General features: G+C 41.1%; 1 protein-coding gene across 1 annotated transcript; it reads right to left on the bottom strand.

The window, feature by feature from the left end:
* Positions 1 to 917: 917 nt before the first annotated feature.
* On the bottom strand, positions 918 to 22,888 carry LOC138953156 (U4/U6.U5 tri-snRNP-associated protein 1-like). The gene is made up of 21 exons (XM_070324954.1): positions 22,480 to 22,888; positions 16,680 to 16,731; positions 16,073 to 16,125; positions 15,578 to 15,713; positions 15,211 to 15,316; positions 14,400 to 14,477; positions 12,626 to 12,725; positions 11,945 to 12,087; positions 10,745 to 10,817; positions 8,757 to 8,830; positions 8,346 to 8,405; positions 7,123 to 7,250; positions 6,069 to 6,325; positions 5,799 to 5,935; positions 5,208 to 5,393; positions 4,661 to 4,768; positions 4,042 to 4,123; positions 3,708 to 3,804; positions 3,095 to 3,323; positions 2,597 to 2,721; positions 918 to 1,620 (listed from the first exon to the last, which is right to left on the bottom strand). Exons 1-21 carry the CDS (start codon positions 22,781 to 22,783, stop codon positions 1,596 to 1,598), a joined length of 2,553 nt encoding a protein of 850 aa, XP_070181055.1. The 5' UTR covers positions 22,784 to 22,888; the 3' UTR covers positions 918 to 1,595.
* Positions 22,889 to 23,026: the final 138 nt, after the last annotated feature.

The raw sequence follows: 23,026 nt of genomic DNA on the forward strand, positions 1-23,026 counted from the left end.
CAAATATAAACATCATTTCAAAATGAAAATCAGTAATCAGATGTGGCCTGCTGGTGAACAGCTGTTTAAAAGGAATTACGCCAACATTCCATGACGACGTCGTGGCCTTATTCCACGTGAAAGCTACTTGGCCAGGTGAAAGATGGAGATCCGAAGCGTTCACATCGGAAGGAGTGTGCCTTTAAATATAACGCAGCGACTGCTCCATTTGATTGAAAGCGAGTGTGTGTTGACAGCGTGATTTGTGCGCATTGCATCAGGCTCTCTTGGGAGGATTTAATCATCTCCGATCTGTTGCCCAGGCCTCGTCTGGCCCTGTTCTATTGATTTGATCAAATGAGGCAGAACCGTTAGTGGCATACTTGAAGCAATTGGCTTTTTTTTGCGAGTGTCTTTGACTTGTGGTTTATTTCTGGCAGAGAGAGAGGTGTGGGGGAGTGAGAGAGAGGGAGAGAGAGAGAGAGAGAGAGAGAGAGAGAGAGAGAGAGAGAGAGAGAGAGAGAGAGAGAGAGAGAGAGAGAGCGAGAGAGCGAGAGAGCGAGAGAGAGAGAGATGCAAGTCAGGGTGGATGCAGCACATAAAAGCAGACTTTTTCACACTAGAAGATTTTTAATCCTCAAAGTGATGACAGAGAACCACAGAAGATGATAGATACTGGCATTTTTTCAATTTGGAATCGAGTGGGAGCGTGTACGAGTGCATGTGTGCAAGTGCGAGTGTGTGTACGCCTTTTTACCTTTTTTTAATGGTCTACATTTTTGTAAGATAAAGTTCTATGGAAATAAGGACAAGGGTTATGTCTGTATGTTGAAATGTAAAGTCATCAGAGTTAACTCAGAAAAAAAAGATAATCAACAAAGCCAATGATGTCCATGCACCTCCTTTCCATACATCCAATAATAACAAGACTGTCAGCATTTGTTTGCCAATTTTTAATACACCAGTCTTTTCACATTCATACACTCACAATCTACACATACTATCAATAAAAGCATACTCCTATTAACATACACCATTATATACACACACACAAGAACACTTTCAGCCTTCCTCGAGGCAAGTGTCTGTGACTTTCATTCAATATGAAACAATTGTCTGTGCTGGTGACTGGTACTGTCTGAAACTTGACACCCCATCTTACTTCTGCTATCTGTCTACTGCCATGAATAGTCGAAAGACTCACTGAATATTTCACCTGAGCAATGTCTCGCAAGACCCTCTTTAATTATTCATTTTGAGATATAACTAATCTTTCAAATATGAACATTTACACACACAAAAATCCTGAACTCCCATGAATATTTTGTTATAACAAAAATCTTTCAAAATAATTATCGTGCAATGTGAGGATCTCACAAATGATGTCTGGAGCTTTGAACAAATCTAATGCCTGTATAACAATTATGTTGAATCCTTGACAATAAAATGTAATTTTTTTTTTTCGGGGACAGAACACACTGGTGCAATGACAATGTTCACATGCTACCACACAACCAGGTGTATGCAGCTGCAAAGTACGACAACGTCTGAGATTGCACACATCATCTTGGACATAAAAGCGTGCAGGCAGTTGTAGCTGTGAAGGATGCTCCTGATCAGAAGGGCTTGGACAACGTTTGTCTGCAACATACAGATCAGGTACATGCATCAACAAAATCGGAAACTGTGCCCCAAAAAAGGTAAACTGTGGACCCCCTTTTAAGACCCCCACCCCCCCCCCCTTCCCTCCAATTTAAGACTTCCCCCTTTTTAAGACCCTCCTTTCTCAGATGTTCTGTTCATAACCTCTGTAATTTTACCTCCCTTTTAAGACCTGACTTGCTTTATGAAGGTCGTAAAAGGGGGGTTCCACTGTACAAGCATTAGAGATGTATGTAAAGGTGGGGATGTAGCTCAGTCGGTTGCGCGCTGGATTTGTATCCAGTTGGCCGCTGTCAGCGTGAGTTCATCGCATGTTCGGCGAGAGATTTATTTCTCAGAGTCAACTTTGTGTGCAGACTCTCCTCGGTGTCCGAACACCCCCGTGTGTACACGCAAGCACAAGACCAAGTGCGCACGAAAAAGATCCTGTAATCCATGTCAGAGTTCGGTGGGTTATAGAAACACGAAAATACCCAGCATGCTTCCTCCGAAAACGGCGTATGGCTGCCTAAACGGCGGGGTAAAAAACGGTCATACACGTAAAATTCCACTCGTGCAAAAAACACGAGTGTACGTGGGAGTTTCAGCCCACGAACGCAGAAGAAGAAGAAGAAGTATGTAAAGGTTACTCTGGATATTTTCATTGCTTAACATAAGGTTAACAGGAAGAAAAGGATGTAGCATGGATGTCATGGGTGTTAGCTGTCTGTAAACTTGCAAACCTCTTTTACATCGCCAAAAACTTTGCTGTCATTTTGGCACATTTGCCAAACTTTTGTTTGCAATCAGGGGAAAGGTGACGCCAAAGACTGCCTTCAACTTCAGAAAATTGACAAAACTATCATGGCTGTTTCGGCAAATTTGAGGATGACTTAAGTTATCAGTAGAACAGAAAAGATACCTGAACCAAACCCTTAAAAAATAAATTGCCTGTAAAATTAAAAAGTTTACTCACGAGTTGGATGAGAAAGTCTTGTTTCCACTGAGGATGACGTAAGGAGACTTCTCCGAGCGCTGCTTGTCTTTCAACATGCTGAGTGTGTTGAGCGGAGTGTCTGTGGAGCTCATCTGCTTCATCAGCTGTAGAAGAAAAAAAAACACAGTTAAGAAACTGAAATTTATTTTTAAAGGGTGTTCATACCGCAATGTTTCTCACAAAAGGGACAATTCTGAAAGGCCAGCTAGCACAAATGGATCGGTATACTGTTATTTTGCTGCACAAGTTATGTTATGATTTGTTCACTTTGAAGTCTCTGTGCGTGGGGAGGCATTTATATGTGTGTGTGTGTGTGTGTGTGTGTGCGTGTGATTGAGAGAGAGAGAGTGTGTGTGAGAGAGAGAGAGATGACAGAAAAACACAGATAGAAAACAGGAAAAGAGAGAGAGAGAGAGAGAGAGAGAGAGAGAGAGAGAGAGAGAGAGAGAGAGAGAGACGTTAACCAGCATTCCATACATTTTCCTCCTCCACTTTCTTCTGTCGTTTCTCTGTCTTCTTCTTGCCAGATCCCTTGCCGTGGAAGCGATGGGAGAGTTGCCTGAAGGCCTCCTTGGGGTTCAGACTGCGGCCTCCCTCGTCCACATACTCAAGGTGAATTTCCGGCCTGTATCCGGCTTTGTCCTTGAAGTCTGTGATCATGCCGCCTCCGTAACGGTCCCGCTTGCGGTACTTCTCATCTAGATCGCTGAAACAACATTATGACCTCTTTACTATAACCCTTTCACTACCTGTAGGACATCAGCTGACATCATGGGAAACTTGTTTTAACGGGCAACAAACCATTCAATAAACAACACACAAGAAGAACAACAACAAACACTCAATGCATGCATATGTGGTGTATTCATTTATACATAAGGGCACATTGTAAATTCGGGCAAATAGGGGTAATGCTTAGTATACAAATATTTACTGGCACTTTCCTTCAAAAGCTATCAGAAAGAAAATATCCACATAAGGTAAGAACATTGTCTTGATGAAATCAATTTTGCTTCACTGCAGTTACAGGTTATGATAACTTTTCATCAGATGTTGATTTTCTTCAACAACAACATGAATACTGTCTTACTCATATCTCTTGTCCTCGATGCTGTAGTTCTGGGCCTGAATGTTTGTGGTTTTACCAACCCCGGCCAACCTCGCATCCTCATCCGTTTCCAAGTAACCTGAACACAACAACAAAATTCCTTTGTCAAGGTGTAAATACCAAGCTGTGTAAGTCCAGTGTCGATGTTTAGTGTCATAATAAAAGCCATGTGTACACGCACGCGTGCACGCACACACCCACATACACGCATGCACACACAAACGCTCTCACTCACGCACACACACCCACTGTACCAACAGTAGAAGCATTCACTCTTCCTTTTTCAGTGACTAATTACCCTCTTCAAGTCACTCACCTTTTTTTAATGCCAGCTTGAGAGCTGAACCAATGCTTGCTGTGACGATAGGCTCCTCCTCCAACACTGACTGCTCCTCCCCCTAAAATGACACACAAATGAAAAAAAGTTCTGAAGCCATTGAACTGACTGAAATCACATTATCACATTATCATTATCTGACTCTTCTTCAGGATGAAACAGTGCAATTCAGTTTTTAATTTTCTGTCTAACCCCAGCTGTTGTGTACTCCTAAAACAAAATGGGTCAGTGCAGACAAACGACCCCAAAGAAAATGCTAATGCTCTCTGCTCCTCAAATGAAATGTGATGTTCAAAGCACATGGAACAAGTCTTACCCTCTCGGTAGACAAATAAACAGAATGGCAGACAAATAAACAGAGCCACATCAAGATACAGACACAGAATACTAAGTACACTCAAACACAGACAGAACATAATTTTTACATTCCAAGAACGTGCAATGACCCAACCATTTTGACATACAGACAAAAAGACAAACGGAAAAACACACACACAAAGACTGACAAACGAATACACAAAGACACACACAAAGAGACTGACAGGCAGGCGCAGACAGATAGGCTGGATTGGCAAGTAAGAAATGACCCTAGACTGACCATAATGTTGACAGGGTTGGTGTCAATATCAACCTCCGCCCAGCCGCTGGCTTGCTCTTCCATTTCTTGTTCTTGCTTTCTCTGTTCCATCAACTCCAATTCCAGGTCCTGAAATCATCATCATCATCATCATCATCATCATCATCATCATCATCATCATCACCACAGTGTTGTTCCCAACAACACTTGTCTGTGTCATAGGAAATATCATTGGTCAGAAGACTTCCTACATGTAAAAGATAATCGGATGGTCGAAAAAAGTATTTGTCAATGACTGAAGACCGAGGCCTGAGAACAACACCGCATCATCATCAGACTTTTCATTTGTCTGGTCACAATTATTACTTTTATTATCTTCTATCAGCTCTCTTAGAGCAACCACAACTGCAGAAGTAAATAGTTGACCGATCTCAACTTTACCATTCTTATTCAGCAAATGAACTTAGAAACAAAAAGTTGCAATCAAGCAAATCGTCAATGTTACCATCCTCACAATCCTCACCAACTTGTCTAATTCATCCAGTGCTAAACATAACCGCAAACTCACCATGATCTCTTCTCTCTCCTCCTCTCTGTTTCCAGACAGCCCAAAGGTGGGGATCTCGCCCAGGCTACGACAAAACTCAGACGTGGAGTTGAGAATGATATTGACGCCTTTGTCGTCTTTCTTGGCGCCAGAGCGGGAGGATTTGGCATCCATGTCTTCCTCCTTTTTCACCATACTCTCAATCACCTGAAAAAGCAGAGGACAATGTGTAAATTCTGTTTCATTGTTGTTTCTGTTTGTTTTACAATTTTGTGACTGTGTGTGCGTGATTATCTGGCCCTTTTCATCCCTCTTCAACAACTTTGAAACAGTAATTTACCAATGGACTTTACATGTAAGCCCAGTTTCCTTGGTGTTTATGTTGTTGTTGTTTTATCTTATTTGTATGCTTTGTATGCTCGTTCAATTTTTGTTTGTTTTAGAATGAAACTGTAGCTATAGAAAAGTTATTTATTATTATTATTTATTATTAAAATGGTGTAATATGAACACATTTATCCCTTTCTCATTTTAACATCAGAAGTTCACAGAAAAGCAGAATGACTGCTGAAGGTCTCTCGTTGCTGAACGTCTCAGAGCAATAGGCCGTACCTTTTCAACGCCCAGTTTGCGCTCATGTCGCTGCTGTAGACGGCGTGTTTTGTTCAGCGTGGCTTGCAGCTCCTGTCTTAGCATGTCCTCCTCCACTGCCACGCCACTCAGATCTTCATCCGGACCCATCACATCGTCTGCACAACAACGAGGCGAAGACCAATCATTACCCTCATCAGGCTGACAAATGTGAAATCACACAATTTCTTACAGATCAGTGACAGAAACTTCTTTTAATAACAAAAATTGTCAAAAATGTTTCTTCCTCACCATCATCATCGGCAGCGTTGGGAGGTCGTCCAAGCGGTGGCGGGGGTGGGGGCATTTTGGGAAGTGGGGGTCGTGCCCTTCCATGGTCCTGCTTGACCGGCGCAGGGTCCTCCTTGACCGGTAGAATGCCTGTGTAGAAGGCGGCGTCATCATCCTGCAGAGCCTGGGCCGGTGGTGGCCCCTGTCCATCCCCCACCTCCATGTCGTCCACTTCTTCCTCCTCCTTCAGGCTGGGGTCGGCACCTCGACGGTGTGCCCTGTGAGGAGAAAGCGGTCAGATTAGGTTGACAAAAAATATTATTAAAAAAATAAAAAGATTAGGCCGACTAGGTAAGTTGGACCTGGATTGAAAATTAAGTTGACTGTACAGTGGAACCCCCCTTTTATGACCCCCCAATTTAAGGCTTCCCCCCTTTTAAGACCCTCTTTTCTCAGACTTTCTGTTCATAGCCTTTGTAAATTTACCCCCATTTTAAGACTCCCTCCTTTTTAAGACCCGAGTTTCTCAGATTTTTGGAAGTCTAAGAAAGAGGGTTCCACTGTAGTGTCCTGTAGAAACGCAGTGTTGTTCCCAGACTTTTAAAGCTCAATAGGTAAGTTGGACCTGGATTGAAAATTTGAACCCAGTTCAAAAATATCTACAGGTCCAAATGTCTTGGGTCCAAAAAAATTGGTTCCCTCAGAAAACCAAACTAGCAGACTGCCGACTGGCCAGAGGTCAAAACAATGTGTCAGATCAAAAAAATATGTGTCAGTGACCGAAGATCAAAGGCCTTAGAACAACACTGGATACACATGCATTTTGAGTGATACAGGCTGTATTGAGGTTTCGGGAACAACACAGCCCTTTTTGATAGTAGACACCATATGGAACCCGTCTGGATGTATTCCTCTGAGCAAGACCATTCTTGGTCAGATTTCAAATAACAAGAAAAATAAATGCTTAAACGACTCACCTTCGTCATAAGTTATATAAATCAGAAACAAAAACTCTCTGTTTAATGATTCCTCGGATGAGTCCAAAATCCCGACTGGAGACACGGAAAGTTCTTACCTTGAACCGTAGTCAGTAGGTTCAGCTATCTGATCTGGGAGTGGAAGGAGGTCGTCTGCTTTCAACACTTCCTTCTTCCTGATCTTGCGTATCTTCTTCTTCACCTTCTTGAACTTGGCTGTGGCTGCCTGTAATGCCAAGAGTCAAAATAAATTGATCGAGCAACTCCAACACTAATTATTGTCTGTTCTTTGGGGGGGGGGGGGGGGGGGGGGGAATTTGATGGTTAGTTTTTTGGCTCACGTAAGTGAAGCCTATGCGATGCTAACTTTTGTCTGTCTGTGCGTGCGTGCGTGTGTGCGTGTGTGATAGAAACTTTAACATTTGACTGAACACCGAAATACTAATTTTACCGGGTTATTATCCAAGCAACAGCTTCAAAGTATTGAAGCAATGATCAACATTTCGTCGGCACGTATGTAGATAAAGTGTGTATCCAAAGAAAACGGGTGGTGGTGGGTTTTGGGGGGGTAAAAACAGGTGACTGGTTTGTGTTGTGTATAGTATGTAGACCAGGTCAGGGGTCAAGGTTAGGTCAGATCGCGTGAAGGATTGTGGTATAGATTCACTTCTTAGTTCTAACCGAGCTGCATTCGCCGATTCGGGGAAGACGATTTCACATTGTTCGGTTTCGTAGCGGCTCCAGAAAAAAATAGATAAAGAAGATACCAAAGGAGATTTCCTACAGGTTGATCTGCACAGAGTGTTTTCAGTGTCTGCGCGAGGAAGCGCTGTCGAAAGGGCAGTGTCGATCTCAGTGGCAGTCGTGTCCCCGTAACTCGTAAGTAGGCTACAGACAGACAGATCTAGATCTAGCGTCTCCCACTCTTGCACCGTGTCTAGGCTGTGTGTGTGTATGTGTGACGGAGTGATTGAGTTTGTGTTACTGTTTGTCGATTTCTTACGGGAGCCTTGAAGGCTTCGCCTCTTGTCTTTCATAGCATTAACGCTCTTTCTCTACAACAGAGAAATATGTTACTCTTTTCAGCCTAACTTTTCTTTAATCCATGTAAACTACAACTAAAGACAAAACAAAATCAAGTCAAGGACACACAAAAATTAGAAAAACATGAAAGGCCGGGTGGGCATTTTAGAGATACGGAAACAAAATCTAACTAGAACAATACACAATATGTTTCAGGAAATTACACATCTACTGCAATGTAATTCACCTGTCTCACAAAAGCATCACCAGATAAGAACCCAGAACATGCGAGACTTACCTGTTCTTTGTGCGTCATGAACTCTCTTGCTAATTTTGGAGCAGGAACTGCCAAAGTTTGCTGCAAGAAAATGGAGAAAAAACACACACGTTGATGAGTCAAGAAGCCACAAAAAAAGCTAAAATATACTACAGTACCATACCTAGACCAAAATAGCATCTTATTTATGAACATCTTCATCAGATACAGTTTTTTGTCTGAAGAACCTTTCGGTCCAGACAAGAGAATTAAGCAGAAACTTTTCAAATCATTCATAATTTGAATCTCACTCAAACTAAAAGCAAAACAACTAAGTTGTAGGGGTTAAGCAGAATACAATAACATTTCAAAATAGCATTACTGAACACACACACCCAACCCTCTGAATATCAAGACTGAATATCAAGATAATAATAGACAATCCAAACTTACCCCTTGTCGTCTAAGGTCTCTGCGTATTCTTTCCATATTTCGTTCCTGCTCTGCATCATACTTCCCTCCTGAACCTGTAACCGGAATTATCAAAGATTTGCAAATGATAAACATAAAGCTAAATGATTTTATAAAACAGCAGTGACCTTGGAGCGAATTCTCTACTGCTAATATGAGTGAGAAACACAGACAAACTTCATTCTTGGAATTCTTTGTCATTTGCTCGGGAGACTTATTTAAGAAGGGACAGAACATGTACACGATGCCATTGACTCGCTCTGTGATGTTTTATCAAAACCTTGTTCCGCTTTTAAAGACAGGGATATCACCTTGGAAAAGAGGGTCAAGCAGGGACATCTCAGTTTGTTTGGTCATTGTCGTATCTCATTGAATTGATTAAATAACAATGTTCGTTACTCTTCTACAGGTCAACCAAGAAGAAGGAATGACAACAGATGCAGAGATTTGAGGGTAGTAGCAAAGATCAAGGGGGTGGCTAATCAGACATTCTGACATGTTTAGCAATCCTCTTGATGTGTGCTCTGCCTGGGACACTTCCAATAATTTCTACTGCTGTCACTTGCAATAACATGTCCTAGCAGGGACAGAGAGGAGATAAGTTGGAAAAATCAAGAGTTGGAGAGTACATGATCAGCAGATGTGTGTGTGTGTGCATGTGTACGTGTGTGTGTGTGTGTGTGTGTGTGCGTACGTGCGTGCATGCGTCTCCAAAGCTGGCCAGGTATAACTAGAAAGAGAAAACTCTGCGCTCAGCCAAGTTGAAGGTGGTTGTTGATTGCCAGAAAAAAAATGTGATTGGCAACCAGCTTCAATTTGCTGTGTGCGGGAGGCATCCATAGATTAACCTTTCGTAACAAGTAAGCTGATTCTGTATTAGCTTATGCAGTGTAATCATTTTGCAATGTTCTAGTTTTACTGATTTTTTGTTGCCTGTGTGTTTTTCATGAAGTCAGCATGCTAATAGTCTGCAATCCTATTTCTTCTCACTCGCACACCCATTCCCTGATATTTATCTATTTGCACTGCTCTCTTATGAGAAAATGAAACTATAAATGAACAAGTCGCGTAAGGCAAAATTACTACATTTAGTCAAGCTGTGGAACTCACAGAATGAAACTGAACGCACTGCATTTTTTCACAATGACCGTAGTCCGCCGCTCGTGCAAAAGGCAGTGAAATTAGCGAGCCTGTTTAGTGCGGTAATGGTTGCGCTGTGCTGCATAGCACACTTTTCTGTACCTCTCTTCGTTTTAACTTTCTGAGCGTGTTTTTAATCCAAACATATCATATTTATATTTTTTTTAATCAGGAACCGACAAGGAATAAGATGAAATTGTTTTAAAATCGATTTCGGAAATTTTATTTTAATTATAATTTTTATATTTTTAATGTTCAGAGCTTGTTTTTAATCCGAATATAACATATTTATATGTTTTTGGAATCAGGAAATAACCGGCGTTTCCATCTGAGTGATCGACAAGAAGAAGAAGAAGGAATCAGGAAATGAATAAGATGAACGTAATTTTGGATCGTTTTATAAAAATATAATTTTAATTACAATTTTCCGATTTTTAATGACCAAAGTCATTAATTAATTTTTAAGCCACCAAGCTGAAATGCAATACCAAAGTCCGGCCTTCGTCGAAGATTGCTTGGCCAAAATTTCAATCAATTTGATTGAAAAATGAGGGTGTGACAGTGCCGCCTCAACTTTTACAAAAAGCTGGATATGACGTCATCAAAGACATTTATCGAAAAAATTTTTTAAAAAGTCCGGGGATATCATTCCCAGGAACTCTCATGAAAAATGTCATAAAGATCGGTCCAGTAGTTTAGTCTGAATCGCTCTACACACACACACGCACAGACAGACACACACACACACATACACCACAACCCTCGTCTCGATTCCCCCCTCTATGTAACAAAATACCGATGACAGTATCAATAAAAAGTGTACAACTTACCAAGAACAAACGATTCTCTTTTCTCTCCATGAATTTCTTCGTCGTATTTGTCTAGTACATCCTTTGCCTTCAACTAAAACAAAAGACACACAAAAAACATGTTTAACTCTTACCAGTTCGCTCCCTTACACATCGTAAGCAAGCTTACGATGCCCCGCCCCCTGTAGTTTTCCACTATTTCCATATTTTAAGTTATTTTGCCAAAAAACAAAGACCTTTTTTTCCCCTCCAAAAAAACATATTTTTAAGTTATTTTGCCAAAAAACAAAGACTCCCCCCCCCCCCCCCAAAAAAGTCTAGGGTGGCGCGAAACAATAGGATCGGTCGAGATGCCGTAAACAGACTTTTTCTTTTTTTTTGCCTTAGGCATGCGTATGTCATGAAACGTCCAACTTTGAAATTTGGGTGGAGGTATTCAGGTGACAATAACTTTTTTGTTTATCAGTAAAACTCAATAAAATTTTGCTATGTTATGTAAAATGAATGCCAAAACAGACTAGTTAGCAGCATATCTAAAATAAACTGAACACAAAAAAAATGTCTTCTTTGTGTTTGTCACGTGTTCCAAAAAATGGGCATACAAATTTCAACAAAAATCATGTTGTCACCCCCATAACTTTTTTTTACCTTTAAAGATAGCACAATTCTCTTTGCAAATATGAAAAGCTTATTCATTTTCCTTTCATTTGATATATAACTTTTTATATTTCATTTAGAATATGACCCCAGATAGCCACTCAGCAAGTACGCACCAACAGCACTGTAAAATATGCCCTAAAACCCCCGAACTGGTAAGAGTTAACAGACATTTTTATCTACACTTAAAACAAACAGTCTGAATTTGCATTGCCTTTGCACACACTACCTAAACATAGCACCACAACTCAAAACATACTCCCTTAAACCAAACTGTCACACATGCAACGCAACCTATTTTCATTCATTTTCTTCAGATCACACACACGCACATTCTGGATTAATTACTTTTCCAAACTCTTGCATGCCCAACACATTCTGAAGTGCAAAATGGTCACCCGCCACACAAGGAAGCAGTAGTATGATTATTCTTCTCTAAACACACACACACACACACACACACACACACACACACACACACACACACACACACACACACACATTCACTAAAAACAAACAAACAAACCTGCATTTGTTAAAATGATTACACAAAGATGCACTCACCATGCCATACTCATCAAACTCTGGCTCATCATATGGTTTGTAGTCTGGATTTGTGTTTTTGTTCTCCACATTCTTCTCAGCCCTCTCATCATCCTGGATGTTGACGTTCACCAGCACGTCATCCTCTTCTTCGTCAAGAACACCTGAAAACATGGCCACCAAACGAATGCAGATGCTGGACTCAGTAATTTTGGTACAGTGGCACCCCCCCCCCCCCCCCCCCCCCCCCCCTGTTAAGAGCCCAAAATTTCAGACTTCCCCCTTTTTGAGACGTTGAATTTCCAATTTTCTTTCCATAACCTCTCAATTCACGTTCAATGTTCATACTCCCTCGTTTTTAGGACCTGATTCTCTCAGATTTTTGGAGGTCTTAAAATGGGGGTTCCATTGTAAACTCTTAAGACAAATTTTGTACGGTAATTTTTGTTTTTAATTCCAAATTCCCAAAGCAAGCAGTCAGGGTGTTGGTGTTTGGCATGTGACCAAATGGAGGGAGGGTCTTATCCATGTGCCCTTAACTCATGATCCAGTGGTGGATCTCTTGAAGTGAAGATACTTGTCTATGTACAATGGAAGTACATGTAGTAAACGATGAATTCCACTGTACAGCATTCTTCACCGACAACTGCAATCAGCAGAAAGCTACTGAAACCTGCTAAAAATCAGACGAAAACTGCTTACCTTTATCCTTGATAGTAAGGATGACGCCAGAACCTTCTTTGAACTTCTCCAAGTTGTGTTCCACACGCAAGCCGCTCAGATCCCTGGATGTATACTTTTTCTGGAAAACAAATCAACATAATCTCTATAATCAACAAAGCTATATAATCTCTATTTGCTGAGACCCTAAGAAACGAAAAAAGAAAATCATATTTTGCCTGAAAGTCAAGCTTTCAAGTAATCTTCCCTTACACTTACAGGATCTTACATTTTATACAAAAGTTACATTCATGTATTTGGCCCACCTTTAATGATGCTTTAGGAATAGGATGTGTTTGCTATTGCCCTATTGCTACTGTGTACCAGTGAATAAATTTCAAAAAAATATAGGAGTTTCATGAGTCTGGCAACTTGTGTGAGAATGCCCAGGAGTGTCTTGGTAATTGTATGCAAATCATCTCAAATATTATATTTACATCTTTATGCCCTGTGATATGCAACATCGACAAACAATCTGTACACAGATTCTAGGATGCAGTGGACCCCCCCTACTTTCACGCTTTACAAAGGTATGAAGGCATTGCCCATCCCCACTCCACAAACAAACAAAAAAACAAAAAAAAATCCCTGCGCTTAGAACTGTACCCACGGAATACGTGCGATATAAGCCTCATATTGATTGATCGATTTGCTGCCTCAACTTCCCTAAACCTAACAAGAAGGGCAAAGCCCATACGACTCACATGCTTGACCTTGATCTTTACATAGCAATGACATCATACACTAAGAACTGCTTTACACATTTTTCCTACCAAAATACATGTGACCTTGACCCAAGGTCAAGGTCATGCAACACAAAGCTGTTAATTCAAGACATAGGAAGTACAATGGTGCTTATTGGCTCTTTCTACCATGAGATATGGTCACTTTTAGTGGTTCACTACCTTATTTTGGTCACATTTCATAAGGGTCAAAGTGACCTTGACCTTGATCATATGTGACCAAATGTGTCTCATGATGAAAGCATAACATGTGCCCCACATAATTTTTAAGTTTGAAACAGTTATCTTCCATAGTTCAGGGTCAAGGTCACTTCAAAATATGTATACAATCCAACTTTGAAGAGCTCCTGTGACCTTGACCTTGAAGCAAGGTAAACCAAACTGGTATCAAAAGATGGGGCTTACTTTGCCCTATATATCATATATAGGTGAGGTATTGAATCTCAAAAACTTCAGAGAAAATGGGAAAAATGTGAAAAATAGCTGTTTTTTAGACAACATCTATGGCCCCTGCGACCTTGACCTTGAAGCAAGGTCAAGATGCTATGTATGTTTTTTGGGGCCCTGTCATCATACACCATCTTGCCTAATTTGGTACTGATAGACTGAATAGTGTCCAAGAAATATCCAACGTTAAAGTTTTCCGGACGGCCGGCCGGCCGGCCGGACGGACGGACGGACGGACGGACGACTCGGGTGAGTACATAGACTCACTTTTGCTTCGCATGTGAGTCAAAAAGGGTCAGGTGCCCATTTCCATATAGGTGGACTGTATTTTCTGTTCATGACCTTTGTAAATGTACCTCCATTTTAAGACCGGATTAGCTTTCTTTTGGGGGTCTTAAAAGACCGAGAGCTTCTGATGCAAAACAGAAAACAACACATTTTCTTCAGAAATTAAAAGGGGAATAAAGCACAACGTCAAACACAAAACAGAAAACAACACATTTTCTTCAGAAATTAAAAGGGGAATAAAGCACAACGTCAAACACAAAACATAAAACGTGTGTTACCTTTCCCGCACCACCCAGCTCCTGGTCCACCAAGTTTCCTATACCAAACTCTTCGTCCATCTCCTCTAACAGCTTGGCCTGAAAATAACAAACAGAAAAGCTGTTAAAAGCAATTCAATCTGAAGGCACATACACACCTACACACACTCTCCCTCTGTCGTTTTTGTGCCCGCACACACACATACACTCTCTGTCTCTCTTTGTCATTTACACACACACAAACATAAATCCCCCCGCGGGTTATGGGGAAGAATTTACCCGATGCTCCCCAGCATGTCGTAAGAGGCGACTAACGGATTCTGTTTCTCTTTTTACCCTTGTTAAGTGTTTCTTGTATAGAATATAGTCAATTTTTGTAAAGATTTTAGTCAAGCAGTATCAGTATGTAAGAAATGTACTTTGTACTGGAAACTTGCATTCTCCCAGTAAGGTAATATATTGTACTACGTTGCAAGCCCCTGGAGCAAATTTTTGATTTGTGCTTTTGTGAACAAGAAACAATTGACAAGTGGCTCTATCCCCTCTCCCCTCTTTCCCCGTCGCGATATAACCTTCGTGGTTGAAAACGACGTTAAACACCAAATAAACAAACAAACATAAACATTACAATGTCACTGTGTAAGCGTTCCTCAGCTTCAAAATCATAATTTACAATTACCAACCATGGCTACGCGCATGCATAACAAGCATTATTAGCAACCCACATACACTCAGATGGGAACAGACACTGAGACGGACACACCACAAGCACACACACACACACACACAAACACTTACAATGATATGCATGAGCATAAACAAGAGAACATACCCTTTTCTGAGCAAGTTCCTTTTCTTTCTGGGATTTCCTGTTCTTCTTCACCCAAGCCATGGCACCTTCATCACCAGAATCACTGTCACCAAGACCCTTCACGGACCTGTGCATTCAAGAGACAACAGATACATGGCGTCATCTTACATCTTTCTGCTTAAAATGTGCAATAAAATAACAATATTTTGCCAGACTGAAGCTGGCAAAATGTGTGCATGCACGAACAACACACCATTCAGAAAATGGTGAGGTAAAGCATCTAACGTCCTTCTTTTAAACACACACACTCACACACCAGTCAAATAATAATGGAAAAAAAGCAAGAAACACACAAACACACAGAGGAAGCAAAAGAGATATGGCTTACCTGAGTTTTTCCTTGACCCTGCGTTTATCCTGCATGACCTTCATCTTCTCACGAAGCTGCTCGCTACGCCTCTTCTCCGCCAAGTTAATGGCGGGCTTATGCACATCCTGGTCTTCCTTTGGCTTGCCATCTGCGTCTGAACATCAGGCATTATGAAATCAGTGGGAGAAAAAAAAATCCTCATGCAGCAGATATCAAAGTTAATGCTTTCTCAATCAGTTGAACCCATCCAAATTACTGAAGACAAAAATAAACAATAAATGTGTTTATCCTCCTATCATAGTGCATCATATTCATAATATATTTAATAAATCCTTCTGTTAGCCAAAATGTGAATGTATCTGTAAAGTGATGAATCAATGAAAATAAACATGGTGCAATTGCCAAGTGTGTGGGTGTTTTGTTTTTTTAGCAATCAACCTGTTCAAGCATAAAGTGTATAAAATAAGCATGGGTGCACACACACACACACACAAAAGAGATTTATCTTCTTACCTGTAGAACCCCCAACATCAAGTGGCTTCAATCCAAGCTTGACACGAAGCTTGCTGAAAAATAACACAATTTACGATACTTAAGGCAAAGGAGAGATTTTGCATTTTCAGCAAACACATCCCCCTCCCTCCAAGCCCAACATACAAGACAACTGCTCTCAGTGCCACCCACATGACATTTGTTTCTGCACATTAACCTGTCTAATACAGCAGCAGGTAAGAACAAATTTACATTTGACATCTGGGCTGAGGTGTACGAGGAAGCTACCACCCAAACGGGAGCCATCCGCAGTGTTGGATTGGTTGAATGAGATTTGATGTGATATTAACCAATCAGACCCTGCGGTTTGTTCTCTCTCGTTTGGTTGGCACACACCTTTTGTTCGTGGACCTCAGCCCTGATCTAAACTCAGTCACGCTTCTTATCAATTACAGTTCAATGCTTTTAATTTGTTCTGAACACAGCTTATTCAATTTATTGTTTGCAATTGAACATAACAGTAACACTTTTGATTTTAGAGGTAAGCCGCGTAAGCCTAATAGTAACACTGTGTAACTGTAACACAATAGTAACACCAATATTAGTTTACAAATAACAGAACACTTACTTTGTTTCTTCAATGCTTAGTGACAGCTGCTCCTTCCCAAAATTAGCATCACCTGTGACAAACACAAAAATATTGAATCAATACATCATTACATGTAATGATGTATGCATCTTTAAAAAATCAGTTCACTTCCAGTGAAATAACAAAAACAATTACTAGCATCCACACCCTTCCAAGTCCAGAAATAATTTGTGTTTGAAAAAGCAGATAAAAACTTGTAGGGGTAAAAGAACATTCGCCTACCTGACATCACTAACAGTAACCCTGTAGTAACAAGGCACAATAACTGTCAACTATGAACAAACACTTGAAATCAGAGATCTATGGAAAAGGAGGCAATTTAGCCACATGTAAGCGTCAATGTAACACTGAAAGAATCTCAGAACTGTAAGTATTACTCTTCTTTCAGTATGTGACGCCACTTGTGTGGAACTATATCAGATGGTCACGAAAAAGGAAGAGGGAACTTCCACTATATCGCGTTCCACTACATTGCAATTGCGTATTTGGCAATACATATCGCAATGACAACTGATGACATGCTTGGACACCGAAAAAAACGGGATCAACCCTTGTATCCAATGCCAGCAATTTGTTCTCCCCTTTACTCATCTGATGGCAGGATTTTCCTTGGGAACAACAACGTTTACTCTCTGCCAATTGTAGTTGTACAACATGTGTCAACTTGACACTCAAAATTAAACACACACAAAAATGAGAGGAATCCAAATGTTTGCTTCGAAAGACGTAACACGTGTCCACTCTGCGAAGCCGTACAACTGTATTTTCTCATTTCAACCGGTAAAATAACGATAATTACCGGTTAACGCCAATACTGTATAGCTCTACGGAGAAGACACAGACAATGTTCGCCTGTACCAGCTGAGAAATCTCCTTCAATTAACTGCTAATTTTGCCCTTGCATCACAGACTTTTTCTAGGAAAAAAACAGATGTCCCCCCACCCAAGGTCATGCGTGTGGAGAGAAGGCATACATGCGTGTAACTCTGTGTGTGGGGGATAACTGAGATACTTTAGTGATCGTTTCCATGTGAATTAAATAATTTACTGTTCATTGACAAATGCGTAAGCTTGCATGAATCCTGTTGATTGCGGGCATGAGTGTGTCAATGTATGCATGCTTGTGTGTGTTTGTCTGTGGCTAATAACTTCATAAGCTGTGACTATCAATGTTAAGATTGATTTAATCTGTGCACACATGGAAATAGAAGCATTATCACAGCCTTCAAGATCGTTGACAAAAAAATTCAGATGTCGTAACCATATGCCCCAATCTGAAGGTGGAAAAAAAAAGTCACATCTCGCAGAATTGATAATGTTGAGAACATTGTTGCGAACAGAAACCTTACATCTAAACTCTTCAGATGCACACACTGACCAGGGGCTCACATCCACGTCGGACATACACAGATATTTTTTTCAAATGTCCCATACATTTTTCATGCAAGAGGACATATGTCCTATTGTTTTTGTCACAAAGTGGTCATTGTCTGATTATGCTTTCATTTGATCCGGACATTGTCAGTACTTTCCAGTTTACAACAGTTTGATTTGCTATTTCATCAATGTTTTGCGAAGCGATGTGTCTCTCCAAGCAGACGAAACTTGGGGAGACTTTATGTGCTTTTTATAGAAAATTGTCGTCATTACCTCAGAGACAGAACAACACATTTTTATAACTTTGATTTTTTATGTTACCATTTTGCCAAAAAAATTATTCTATTAATTGTTCTGTTACCTTTGTGACAAGAAACTAGTCAAGTTTAATTAAATGTACATTTTGTTGCAAACAAAAACAAGAAGGGCAAAGCCCATACGACTCACATGCTAGACCTTGACCTTTACATGACCTTGACCAAGGTCAAGGTCATTCAAGGTCATGCAACACAAAGCTGTTAATTCAAGACATAGGAAGTACAATGGTGCTTATTGGCTCTTTCTACCATGAGATATGGTCACTTTTAGTAGTTCACTACCTTATTTTGGTCACATTTCATAAGGGTCAAAGTGACCTTGACCTTGATCATATGTGACCAAATGTGTCTCATGATGAAAGCATAACATGTGCCCCACATAATTTTTAAGTTTGAAACAGTTATCTTCCATAGTTCAGGGTCAAGGTCACTTCAAAATATGTATACAATCCAACTTTGAAGAGCTCCTGTGACCTTGACCTTGAAGCAAGGTAAACCAAACTGGTATCAAAAGATGGGGCTTACTTTGCCCTATATATCATATATAGGTGAGGTATTCAATCTCAAAAACTTCAGAGAAAATGGGAAAAATGTGAAAAATAGCTGTTTTTTAGACAACATTTATGGCCCCTGCGACCTTGACCTTGAAGCAAGGTCAAGATGCTATGTATGTTTTTTGGGGCCTTGTCATCATACACCATCTTGCCAAATTTGGTACTGATAGACTGAATAGTGTCCAAGAAATATCCAACGTTAAAGTTTTCCGGACGTCCGGACGGACGGACGTCCGGACGTCCGGACGGACGACTCGGGTGAGTACATAGACTCACTTTTGCTTCGCATGTGAGTCAAAAATGTTCTATTGATTTATTTTTGTTCTGGACAAATGTCCTATCACTTTTGCTTTGTCCAGGACATTTGTCATATGCCACCTCTCATGGATGTGAGCCCCTGACTGACAGTGACACAGAAACACACACACAACCACACGCATACAAATGCTTTGTGATTTTCCATCCCATTCAGTTGAGTTTTATATGCTTCTTAAAACGTAATGGGGCGGTCTCACTAAACAATTTGCTTCTTCACACAGAACGATTTTCACATACCATCCAACTACACATCACTCGCAAGTGGTTCTCTTGCCACTAAATACGATACTAGTAACTAGAACCTGCCTTTATTCTCCACGGCTGTTTCCCGCAACGGTTGGGATGAACAGTTAGTTTCCAGCCGAGCCGTGTCTGTATGCTGCACTGTCTTTACGCGGCTGGAGGCACGCACTGTGATGAGTCACGCTGCGTTAATGCTACAGGCAATCTCCCGCTGTCTTTGTGAATAAACTGATTGGCTTTGTTTTTCACTTGTGTTGCTCTATGCGTTTATTAATCAGTACTAAAACATTCATAATCTTAAAGTACACGCTCATATAAAATTTATAAGAATTGACCATGGTTGTGTGCGTAAGCTTGCATTTGAATAAAGGTAAATGTTTGCGACCGTGTGTTGTATTCTTCGTTTTCTGAAAATATCATCAACTTCCATCGTCCGTGGACATCGCATCGCAAAAAACACAATTAAAATGTGTACACCCCCGCAAAGCATAGCATGTGTAGAACAAGCACAGCCTCATTATTTTCCCAAGCGGTGAAAGGGTGTTGATGGGGAGGTGCGATAAAGGGTCAGCGTGGCGCCGCACACCTCGGCTAATGTTTATAGTCTCCTCAGCTCGCTTGTCTCTGCAGGGGCCAGAGTTTATCTCTGGAATGTAAATTGTTTTTAAGTAAAAAGCAGCGCATCCGCCCGCTAACGATATCACTTCCATCGTGGACGTTGTTCACTGGGCATGTATTCTGAATAAAAGTAAAACCAGAAAATGTGATGTGCTTCATAGTGTTTCTTATTGACTCAAAAGTGACTCGGTGTTTTATTTGACCTCCGCTAAGCCAGCAGTGTTAATCCGATGCTAGTGTCAGTATCTCAGGTGGCACACATGATTTTGATTGCCTATGTTTTATTTCTTTTCTCATTCTCTATATCAATCAATCAATCAATCAATGAGGCTTATATCGCGCATATTCCGTGGGTACAGTTCTAGGCGCTCTGCAGTGATGCCGTGTGAGATGAAATTTTATACGGCCAGTAGATTGCAGCCATTTTGGCGCATATTTACCTTTCACGGCCTATTATTCCAAGTCACACGGGTATAGGTAGACAATTATAAACTGTGCCTAAGCAATTTTGCCAGGAAAGACCCTTTTGTCAATCGTGGGATCTTTAACGTGCACACCCAATGTAGTGTACACGGGGGGAGGGTTCGGACACCGAAGAGAGTCTGCACACAAAGTTGACTCTGTGAAATTAATTTCCGCCGAACCTGGGATCGAACTCACGCTGACAGCGGCCAACTGAATACAAATCCAGCTCGCTACCAACTGAGCTATATCCCCGCCCAATATGTCTCATGAAGACTACTATCAGCGTGTAGTGAAATGTTACGCGGTTTAGTGAAGTGAGTAACCACCCGTGTAATGGCAAATAAAGCGGACCAAGTGCATACAGAACAGTTACATGAACAGAGACTACATTCTCTTTGTAGAGTGTGTGGCAGAAAATCTATTAAAAGGGATGAAGCCGCATCTGCCTCAATGAAATGTTGCAATCACACACGTGTTATCAAGCAGGTTCATGGATTGAACATTGAAGAAGATGTCGACACAAAATATTCAAAAAGAATGTGCAGGAGCTGTTATAGATGGATGAAAAGAATCGAGGCAATGCCTTCATCGGAAAAAATGCAACACAATGCTCGGACCCGTGTGCGTGTTTGATGACACTAACAGAAACTGTGTGTGTAATGCCTCGGATATAATGTATTATGTTATCGCAAAACCGATGCGAGAATTCAATGTTTTGCATCGGATACTTGAAATGTGACTGCAAACTTTCTGTGTTTTTGAAACAATTTATGCTCCATAATAACAGTATGTTTAACACTTACGCGGCCACGTCTAAGTGTGAGGTGTATCGATTATGTACCCAAACAGTGATTGATTCACTTTATATCTTTGTTTTGACAAGGACTATTTTGTAGCCAGCAAATCATACAGATCGCGCTTGTGTCAGTGACAAAATAGGTGAGGTGGAGTATCAGCAGCAAGATTACTCATTCTAGTGACATACTGTGTAGGCCTGTCCGAACTGTGTTGTGTCTTTCTCCCTGCGCTGTTTACTGCCCGCACGGACAGCGCGCGCAGCCAAAACGGTGTAGTTTCAATGGAGTACAAGCCGCGACGCGTCAGCTTTACTGGCTGCATTCCCCACCCTCCTGCTGTCACCCCCTTCACCGCTTGAGCAATCTGTTAAGCTGAACTTGTTCTAGGCATGATGAACTTAAAGTGTGTGTTATTTCCTTGATGTACGTACTGCGATGCGCTGTCGAGGAGTGATGGAACTTGACCGAATTTTCATAAACAATGAAAAACGCAATGCTTGGTTCGGTGCGTACCTTTATTCACATGCATCTTGACAAACACGTTTATATACAGTCAATGCTATTAAAATGCAAGTGCATGTAGGCCAGAGTGTGTACTTTCCAGTTATGTGTATTTCACTACGATGTGATGAACGCGCCGAGCACAAATAGTGAAACACAAAACTTATCATTCTTTATGGGTTTTGAGCGGGAGCGTATCCGCCAGGGACTTATCGCTGTCCACAGCTGTGTTATTTATGGAGGCAACTGGCTCTGCTGGAAAAGCTCTCTGCACTGGCGCGCTCAGCGCTGGCAGGCACAGAAACTCTGTGTCAGCTACGATGCAGCCGTGTCTCTCTCTGCGATTCAATCGCAGGCAAGAATCTATCAAAAAACCGCTGTTGCGGCCTTCACACTGTGGCTTGAAAATATGGCAGACACCTGCGAACAGCGTCTCTTCGTCGATTTAAAATATTTTGGAAGAACATTTCTTTATTCAGAATCTGACGTGCACTCCATCAACAATTTAACATAACAGTTAACACAGTAGCATTTCAATTTCAAACATTGCACGCGATACGTGAGCGGCTGCTCTTACCTAAACCCTTACCTGAATCTTCTTTAAAGCTTGGCTCTGGTGGCTGTGGTGGTGGTGGATAATCGTCAGCATCCACTGCTGCTCCTCCATGATAGCGATCTCTCTCTCGACCCTCTCGATCTCGAAAACGTTCTGGATTTTCAGGTGGATCTCTCTCTCGACCCTCTCGATCTCGAAAACGTTCTGGATTTTCAGGTGAATGGTGGCGTCTACTTTTGCGTTCCCGCGACTTAGACCGGCTGCGAGATCGTTTGTGTTTCTTACGCTTGTGTTCCCTGTCTTTGTCCTTTTCCTTGTGCTTCTTCGATGAACCCATGATAACGTAAAAACTCCACTAATTCTCCCAAAAGTATTGTCAACAATGGCCACTGCGCACAACGAAACAGCAACGATTGTACCGGAAGTTGGGGATTTGAGCTAAATCCAACACGCTGAAACTGCATGTCCATGTCTTTCAGTGTTGCTAATTTTACACCGATTTTCAGCTTTTAAGTCAGCACTTTTTGATTTATTTACACAACGGTTATTTTTTTCAAAATAAAACATATTTTGCTCAACA

Source organism: Littorina saxatilis, linkage group LG17 (genome assembly GCF_037325665.1).
Source record: "Littorina saxatilis isolate snail1 linkage group LG17, US_GU_Lsax_2.0, whole genome shotgun sequence".
Lineage (NCBI taxonomy): Eukaryota > Metazoa > Mollusca > Gastropoda > Littorinimorpha > Littorinidae > Littorina > Littorina saxatilis.